The sequence below is a fragment of the Prunus avium genome, chromosome 1 (assembly GCF_965620075.1).
Source record: "Prunus avium chromosome 1, drPruAviu1.hap1.1, whole genome shotgun sequence".
NCBI classification, from domain to species: domain Eukaryota; kingdom Viridiplantae; phylum Streptophyta; class Magnoliopsida; order Rosales; family Rosaceae; genus Prunus; species Prunus avium.
In genome coordinates this window covers 3,006,398-3,015,953 of record NC_142284.1, presented here as the reverse complement: position 1 = coordinate 3,015,953, position 9,556 = coordinate 3,006,398, and the positions used below count along the sequence as shown (strand labels likewise).

General features: G+C 36.7%; 1 protein-coding gene across 4 annotated transcripts; it reads right to left on the bottom strand.

The window, feature by feature from the left end:
* Positions 1-1,482: 1,482 nt before the first annotated feature.
* Positions 1,483-9,350, bottom strand: CKL10 (casein kinase I-like 10). 4 transcript variants are annotated; one of them, XM_021948940.2, is made up of 14 exons: positions 8,501-9,350; positions 8,321-8,361; positions 7,449-7,518; positions 7,188-7,336; positions 7,023-7,118; positions 5,605-5,675; positions 4,233-4,294; positions 4,063-4,126; positions 3,874-3,958; positions 3,083-3,209; positions 2,869-2,942; positions 2,693-2,756; positions 2,231-2,364; positions 1,483-2,101 (listed from the first exon to the last, which is right to left on the bottom strand). In XM_021948940.2, exons 1-14 carry the CDS (start codon positions 8,574-8,576, stop codon positions 1,823-1,825), a joined length of 1,392 nt encoding a protein of 463 aa, XP_021804632.1. In that variant the 5' UTR covers positions 8,577-9,350; the 3' UTR covers positions 1,483-1,822. The 4 variants fall into 4 exon arrangements, with proteins under 4 accessions (XP_021804632.1, XP_021804633.1, XP_021804634.1 ...); XM_021948941.2 differs by having other exon boundaries at positions 2,231-2,361; positions 8,501-9,349; XM_021948942.2 differs by having other exon boundaries at positions 2,693-2,753; positions 8,501-9,349.
* Positions 9,351-9,556: the final 206 nt, after the last annotated feature.

Sequence of the window (9,556 nt, the reverse complement as noted above, 5' to 3'; positions counted from 1 at the left end):
AGGAGTGTCAAAGATCATCCCGTGACAGAAGTTGAGTTATGAAGAAGTCGGTAAACATTATCTAGAATGTGTCTAGGTAAGTGTGTGAGTACTTATTGTAATCATCGTACTATAGTGGATTTGTAATCCCTGCTACCGAAGTTTATTTTGTTTATGGATTATAAGACTATTCACCCCCCTCTAGGTATTTTTAGTCATCCTACATGTATTTTCATGTTGCTTTTAAAAGTTGTTGTCAAAAGGTCATTGCTTTTAAAATACTCATGATATTTTATTTCTACCAATCACCTAAGACTGCTTAACTTTAAAGTGAAGCAAGTTTTTAGCCAATTTTTTTTTTAAAATCAATTCCAAATGGGGCCTAAATATATAGGCAAAAAGTCACTTATGGTCCTTGTGGTTTAACATTTTTACCACTTAGGTCCCTGATCATTCTTATCCCTATGGTTTTCAATTTAAGCAAATCAATGAAAATCTCCCATTTCTGTCAAATTAGAGTAATTGTTGTTATTTATTGAAGGACATTTCAATCCAAAAACAAAGGTTGGGGATATTGGGCCCAAGCAAGGGGAAGTTGGTGGCTGAGGTAGGATGGCAAAGATGGTGGCCCAGGTGCAGGGGGAGGAGGCAGCGAAGAGGAGAACAAGAATGATTGAAAGTTCTTGATTTGAATCCATTTGAACTAGAGTGAGACCTAGACGCCGATGAGGAAATTGGTCTTGGCATAAAGGAAGGCGGCAAGGGCTGCGAGGGGGAAAGGGGTGAAAATGGTGAGGAGGAAGTAGTTGAAGAAGATGAGGGAGAGCCAGACGCCGAAGAAGGCAACATACTTGAAGATGAGGGCATCAATGATGTAGGAGACCATGAAGCTTGGGTTGTGATCACCGACGCACCGACAAGCTGACGAGGTCGAAGAGTGGGACGAGGGTGATGACGATTCGGGCATTGTGGGGATGGCGATGGTTTGGGAAGCCATTGCTCAAGGGTTTGGGGATCAATGTCCTTCTTTTTTTTCCCGCCTTTCTTGCTTTTTGCAGCCTATGTTTTTGGATAGATTCTACGTACAAACTATGGGGCCGAATGATAACGGATAGATTCTTATTCTCTCCTTTTTAATGTTGTGATGACGTGTGGTGTACCTTTTATCAATGGGAGAAAGGGAATTCAAGCTTATAAACAACCTGATTTACCATTGGAAAGAAAAATACCATCAATAGCTAATTAGTAACAGAGTGCGATTACTCAGTTATCTACATTCTGGTGCGTGACTTTTTCTCATTTACTTACGATTAACTGCTAAGCAAATACAGCAAGAAAGATACAGAAGCAAACTTTTCTAATTCCATACCAAGTGGACTATAAATGCCATGTTCTAAAAATTGCACCCGGATTTCCATTTAGATAATAAACAATGGGGAAGGGGGAACAAACAAACAAACATAGATCATAAAATAATGCACATGATGCAGCTCAAGGCACGTATTTTAAGCAAAGTTATTATCTTCTAGTGAAGAAAAATCATGAAAGACGTATTTATTACAGCTACCAGTATCTCAAATATATAGACAACTCCCTGAAGTGAGACGGTTAAATCTCTTTCTTGGGTGAGTCTCCGATGCATCAGAATGGCAAGAATCCATGAAGATGGTGAAAGAGGGATAGTTCTAAGGTGAAACTTCATTGAGCTTTTCAACTGTGAATGAACCCAACAATGGATACACATATACAGAGTAACTCTTGTAAAACCACTATCGTGCTGACATCTTTGATAGATACTACAAAAGGAATCTTGACACAAGCATTTTATCAGATGGATCAGGTTTCATTTCCTCTTTCCTGTGCCGATTGAAAGGAGTTCAAAGCTCCGAAGCGTATCATCACGGCCGCCTCTTGCGGCTGCAGTTCGGGTGAAAGATGTTTTGGAATCATACCCAGGTTGAATCCTTTGGGCGGTGGACAAGCGACCACTACTTGAGACTAGCCGGCTTGACCGACTTTCGCTAGGCTCACCAGAGGAGCTTGGCCGGCTGCTTGATATGACAGGCCTCTTTGAGGTACTGCCATTTCTAGATGAACTACGAGCCCTTTCTGAATCAGGTTGCTGCAAGAAACATGCAACTGCATTAGGCTCCATTAAGGAAATAATAAGCATTTAAATAATTTGAAGACATTAATACAAGACATAAACCAGCTTGCAAACAATAAGCATGAGAATGTGGGCAACACTCACCACATCTTTGGACGACGGCACATCATCAGTCAGTCTATGTCTCGAGTGATCACCATAACCATGACCAGAACTATTCCTTCTAGAAAATGCCTCAACTGCACCTGAGAATCTATCTCGAAAATCTTGTGCCACTGCTAAAAACATAAAATATATGTTAAACACTAAAACGGTAGTAAAGCCTTATTCGCCTTCTCCATACCAAACAAGAACTAAAATGAAATGTTAAAAATATCCATTGAATTAAACAAAGTCCAATAGACCCACTGCTATGTGAATTCTTAGGGGAACACAAATAAACAGATAGACCCAGCACTTGAAAAATAAAAATAGAAATCAAAAGCAAAAGCCATCCTTGAGAATCCAGATCCATGACCCCATATTAAAGAAATTGTAAAAATCTATATCAGCATATAAATGTTTAAAAACCGATGCATTCAAGCCTTGCTTGAGAAAATAACAAACCTGAAGGCCTTTCTGTTCTTTCTGCAGATGGTCCAGGGTTTAAAGCCGGTTTTGCACTTGGCTGCTAGAAGAAAACACATTCAAATAAAGTAAGAATCATTGCCCAAACACACAGAAAACTGAAGATTTATTTTTTCTTCTTTACATAGAAAATCCCCAACAAATTAAGTACTGACTCGTGATCTAGAACTGGAGCCAATTTGCGGATACTTCAATATAGTCCAATCAAATACATAGTCAAATTGATATCCTGCACCAATTACAATCAGTAGACCAATTAGGTTTCAACATTTTATAAGAGCTGCCAATTAGATTAATCATGAAGGTTAAAGAATAATGCATTCATGACATATACATTAAAATTTGGGCTTAAAGAGCCTACAAGCTAACCTTCTCGAATAAAAAGGTCCCGGAAAAGCCTCTTCAGGTATGAATAATCTGGTTTATCTTCAAAGCGTAATGATCGGCAGTAATGGAAGTATGACGTGAATTCTGATGGGTAAGATTTGCAGAGAACCTGTAGAGTAAAATATCAGTAATTCATATACATTCAGTAAACAGTTAAATAAAAAATCGAACAAGATCACAGAATGAGGCATGAAATAGGATTGTGCAAAAGAAAGAAAGGAGTGGAATGAAAAGGGAATGAAAAGATAAGTGGTCTCTCATCAGGTAGAGGAAAGGTGAAAGCAAAATGCGGCCAACCATTTTAGTGCTTCCCCCAAGTTGGAATATAGAAAGGCATTGACTGCTACGAGCTGTAAACTTGTAGTTTTACTGTTTTACCCTCATTTAAGGTTTTTTTGGTTGGTCTGCTTTCAGGTTTGAGGGAAAAAAGAAAAGATCCATCCCTTCTACATAAAATGCCAGTATACCAAACAAAAGGGTAAAATGCACTCCCCGCCATCCTCTCCATTTACTATCCTTGTATCCTTCCCTATCTATTATTCCTATTCTCCTTCCTTTGTACCAAACATGGTATAAAATGTCACTAGAGAATTCATTGTATTGGTATACACTACACAGAGAGCAAACGATGAGCTATCCTCTCCATTTACTATCCTTCTATCCTTCCCTATCTATTATTACTGTACTCCTTCCTTCGTACCAAACATGGTATAAGAAGTCATTAGAAAATATATTGTCTTGGTATACATCACAAAGAGAACAAGCCATGGTACCTCAATTGGAGTAAGCATCTTCTTTTCACTGATCTTGTCATATTTCTGCTTTTTAGTACCTGCTTTCAAGCCCTGCCAGGGAAGGCTGAAACAGATAATAATACAACCATGTTAAACATGTGAATGAACTTGAAGAAGTAAATAAACAAAAGATACTGGTAATTTAGGCATTTCAGACAAAAATACAACCTCCCCCTCAGAAAATACATTAGCACATAACCAAGAGATTCAAGATCATCTCTTCTGCTTTGCTCTGCAAATAAAATTAGTATCACAATTAAATATATGTAAATGATTGGTAATTCCAGGAAACAAACTCATCCTAAAACATCAACTCCAATAAGTTTAAGTTGACCAACCAACACCAAGGTGAGTGTTAACACTTGCATAGCGAGCTGTTCCTGTCAGATTCTTGTTTTCCCTGTCAGAAATGCCACAACGAGAACTTTGGATCATAAACAGGTTTTGATAGTCATAGGAGGTTACATAAAATTCTCTCCCCAAAAGTTTGATCATCAGATGCATAAAAACACAGCAAGGATAGCAGCATTGGAAAACATATGAACATTAAGATGCCTATTGTTGAAAATTTAAGTAAGAATTATAACTTGTAATATAATTGTAATGCCATTTTTGTGTTCAGTAATACACGTGAGATAATAACCTACCATAACAACCTTTTTAATTTGTATTTTTGGTCCAACGTTCAAGCTCCTACTCGGTCATTTAATTAGTTACGATGCTCAGTTAAATGATAGATGTAGTCCCTGAATATAAGGACATAAGAAAATGTAGAATTGAACCAAAGTTCCATAATTGTCAGTCATTGACAATTTGTTTTGGTTCAAATAACATTATTATCAATAACAAGGGAATTATTAATAATTCATAAAGTCTGAAATTAAAGGATATTCATCTTAAACCAAACCAGATGACAATTACAAAATTCAGAACCACAACTCTCATAGTTTTTATGGATATTTCTAATATACCCAAGTGGTCCAAACCAACAAGAGAGAGAGAGAGAGAGAGAGAGAGAGAGAACACTCTCAGTTTACAATTTTCTCAAGTCTTGCTATCTCCCCACCTGATTTACTCTCATTTTCACTCTGGCTTAAAAAGAACATAAAAAAAAAAATTAAAAAAAATGAAGGTAAAGCTTGTTTCAGAGTTATTGTTATGTTTGTCTCGGTTTCCAAGTTGTTACTACCCCAATCTTCAGTTTCAGCCCAATTCTTGTTTTGGCTCCCAGTTACCCTATTTTAAAGAACAAAATACCCAGAATTTGATTGATATTACCGACATTCAGTGGGTTTTTGGGAGTCTATCAAGGAAATGAGGATTTTTGCCTCAGATTTGCACCGATCTCTAACTTACCAGCATCTCAGCGTCATACCTCTGAGATGTCAGGAAAGGGTCCCTTTGTTGGTTCAGTTGAAACCCAAGATGAGTTGCTCATCATTTTAAACACTAGATGCAAGTATAACCAATAACCTTTAATATAAGAAAGCCTCACCACTTCAAAGCTAGCTTTTTACCAGTTAAAATAAACAAGGGGGAATATGAACTTAGGCCCTCCTTTTTAGATAAGATGTGCGGCTACCAATTGGGCTATGCCTCAGCCACCAAAACTACAACATGGTGTTGAACACCAAGGGAGCAAGATACAGTAGAAACAAGGGAAGCCACGAGAAACTAAAATACGACAAAAAAATTCAGTATATTTGATACCTGTATGGTATGTGCTTGTGCGTTTGAAGATCTCTATACTTTTTTGCAAGGCCATAATCAATGATATATACCTGTGGCAGAAACAAAATAGAGCAAAGAAATGTTCAATGCCTGTTGTGAGGCCATAGTGAATAGTTAATTTAGTACTGCACTCAGTTTCTTTTGATCTTGGCAAGATGATTAAGCTACATGAAAGCAATAGTAAGATTAGAGGTGTTTCACTTCCTAAGTTTGAGCCATCATGAAAAGTGAAAAAGAAACATAAAAACGTGATATAGCAATTACTAAAAACAACAGATTTTATAGAAAGTGCAGACAATGTATAAATACATTATATTTGTGATATGGGTCAGTAATTGTATCCCCACAACAATCCAGAGTGGTGTGGGGAAAAGATAAGCCTCATCAAAGATACTGCAGTGACAAATGACATGTCAGATGTATGACAGTGTTCTAAGAAAGAAGCAGTAGAGATTAAAGAAGACAAAAGGCAGTTCTCCATCACAGTACAATAAATGGGCGGTAATTGTTCTAACTTGATTGTTTTCAACATTTTAAATATGCACTGTTTATCCTTCCAAGCATATCTATTTATATTGTTTTTAGAAGGAACTGGTGTGAATTATGTTTTCCTCCAGTACTCAACTGAGCTTCAAGCTTTCTATCAATTTACCGTAATGCACCAAGGACATTTTTGTCATAAAAATGGTACAAATCCCTGTAAATCAGCTGCGACCTTGTGGAAACATGAGTTTGTAGTGTAATTTGTGATACCCAAATAATATATTTGTCACGGTGCATAGACATCAAGTCATAAAAATCAACTATTGATCGTCAAATACGTTTTTACTTAATTGACTCTTTCATTTCATCAAATCAACTGTAATATGATAACCTAGAGATTAAAAATATAAAATCATGTCTCTTAAATTATTGCACCTTCTACAAGCCCTCTACTCAGAAACACTGAAAGTTCACTACAGTTGCACCAAGTATTAATGAACTCAACAAAAGACAACTTAAACAATTCATAAATATCTGTGGGAAGTGAAGAATATAATTTAAAGGGTTGACCTTGAGAGTTTACATAATAATATTTTGTGGTACAAAAAGTTAAAAGGGAGAGTGAAAGTAGAAGAACTTGCAAATTGATACATCTATGCAATAATCATGCCTGCAACAATACCCACGAGACATACTCTTGCATGGCTTATTTTAGGCTTTATTAGGTATTAAGATTATTTCTCATGACATTCAGTCCCAAACATCCAAGAATCCAGATGGAAGTGACCACAAAGAATATTAAGTAGAAATGAAGGATTCACAATGCATCTGTATTCATGCGAAAAAATTCCTACGCATGCATGAAAAACAGTGATGACCCTTAGAAAAAGAATCACCCTAGAGACTAGAAGTACCTGATTAGCTTTGCGTCCCAGACCCATCAAAAAGTTGTCAGGCTTTATATCACGGTGAAGAAATCCCCGTGAATGCATGTACTCAACTCTGTTTATCTACAGAAAATAACAAGGGAGCATAAGCATGGCACCCAAGTTAACAACATAAGTAATTTTATAACTTACTAATTGATCTGCAAGCATCAAAACTGTCTTCAAAGAGAACTTCCGATTGCAATAGTTGAACAGGTCTTCTAGGCTTGGCCCGAGAAGGTCAATAACCATGACATTGTATTCACCTTCAACTCCGAACCATTTAAGATGGGGTACACCCGCTAAATGCATTGCAAAATACATAAGTTCAGTTCGGCCATTGAAAATAAATATTCACATTAGCGCACAACAAAAGAAAAGAAAAGGAAAAATAAACACTATAGAGTAACCCACTTCCTCCTTGAAGAAGCATGTACAACTTTGACTCATAATGAAGCTGAGGGTGTTTCGTCTTCACAGATTCCTGAGGGAGCAAAAACAAAAATGTTTAGATTGAAGTACTCTGTCTTGTGCAAGGTGGATTTTAACCACTAAAGAGAACCATCTAAACACATGTGGATAATAATAATAATAAAGGGTACAAGATAACCATAGAGCATCTAAACCTTCAATTTCAAGCCAATCACATAGTGGGGCCCAATTTGTTTCTTAACCTTCGGTAAACTTAACCAAACAAAATTCTATGCACACTCATAAAAATCATCTCCACTAGCTCCTCCCATCTCTCCACTGTCTTGAATATCTGTCAACTACTTCCACCAGCATGGATAACCTTCAGTGTTGTAATACTCAATCACATACTAAATTACGATCACAAATTGTGCAATGCTATCACAAACCACTCACAACAAAAATACTCAAGCCACTATAGAGGGTAATTACAAATAGATGTTATTATAATTTCTTGAATTTAAAACAGCACGTATTGAATCTGTCCTACTCTTACATGCATATTTACTCATAAGTAAAGGTTGGTAAGCAAAATGCTAATGCAACTATATGAATGCTAACTGTATTCAGATTCTTAATAGAAACAACCAATTCCAGATGGAGCTACAAGTGCCATATCCACTTGCTTGTATAATCGATGGCTTTTGGTATTCACAACCTCAAATCAGAGACAAATTCAACCAATTACATTATGAAACATAACAATATCGATCCTAGTTTTCAACATATAAGAGCTCAATACCATCCATTTAACTAACAAAAATTCCCCGCAACTTTTCGTTTAAAACTAAGATTAATGAAGGTCCCAGACATACCAGCTTGACAGCCACCTCCTCTCCGGTTTGTACATTAATGCCTGAGACAAACCAAACCAACATTATCGTCAAACATCAAAACCAAAGCCAGCAGTTAAAAAAAATGAAAAAAGCAAGCAATACCACTAAAATAACAAAACTTTTGCACCAAACAAGGAAATGGTCACATAAATCGCATACCCAAATAAAGTTCTCCAAAGGATCCGCTACCGATCTTACGTCCTAGCTTGAACTTTCCACCAATAACATGCTCCATGATCTGAATTCCCAATCAAATACACAATAAGCCCAAAACCCCACTTCACCTCCTTAAATTAGAACCCAATCCACTCTAAACTATGATCCCAATCGTTTCCCACTGCTCAAATAGCTCATCAACAATCCGAGTCAAATTCCTAATCCACTGCTGAGTTAATTGTTTCTATGCAATCTCAGATCCACCAAATTTCAGCATGGATGGAATGTCCAGAAATTCTTATTCTAGCATATCAAGCTTGCAAAAAGAATGCTTAAACCTATAGTATAGTATAGACAAAACTGATACAAGATTTGAAAATCTAAAGGAAACCCACTAAAGAGTGGAGCCAGAACAAAATTTTGGGGTCATCAAAAAGGCATTTTTCTCGGGAAATGAGATGAGGGCAAGAATGTGGTGAAAGGGTTTCTTCGCTGCGTAATTATTTTCATATAAAACGGAAAAAAAAATTCAGCGTGGGAAAAGAATGGATGGGACTTTGAAGTTGAAAAGGAATCTACCGCTTGAGATTTTCACGGCCAAAAAAGGAACAAATATGAATTTTGGTAAGAAAGAAAGTGATGTTAGGATTGGAGGGGATCTTTGGATCTGGGTTGAGGATAAGGGGTTTTGGGTTTTCTGGGAAAGTTTTGATTTTCTGGGGAAAATTTGGACGGTCTGAGAAAAGGAATATTGGGATGATAGAGAGGGGAGAGGGGAAGAGGGAAAGAGAAAACAAGGGAAGATGGATGGATGATTGATGTAAGGAAAAGCTGGATATATGACACGATATGATTAGGTTTTTTAATTGCTACATAACTTATAATTAACTTTAATTCTTTTAATTTTTTTTGTTTTGTTTTGTTTTTATTTTTATTTTTTTAATGACATAAAAAAAAATGATGATTGATGAGAAGGCTGTGCGTCCATTGTCCAACTACTCCTTGATGTCCGTAGCTTCAATTCCACTTGACCAAGAAGACACAACTCACAAATGTTTA

Excerpts from the sequence above, each read along its gene's own strand:
- CKL10 (XM_021948940.2), bottom strand. The coding sequence starts at position 8,576 with ATGGAGCATGTTATTGGTGGAAAGTTCAAGCTAGGACGTAAGATCGGT. Across the intron at positions 5,676-7,022 it reads TGGGACGCAAAGCTAATCAG|GTATATATCATTGATTATGG; the intron begins GTACTTCTAGTC and ends TTTCTGCCACAG. Across the intron at positions 2,757-2,868 it reads GCTCCAGTTCTAGATCACGA|CAGCCAAGTGCAAAACCGGC; the intron begins GTCAGTACTTAA and ends GTTTTCTTCTAG.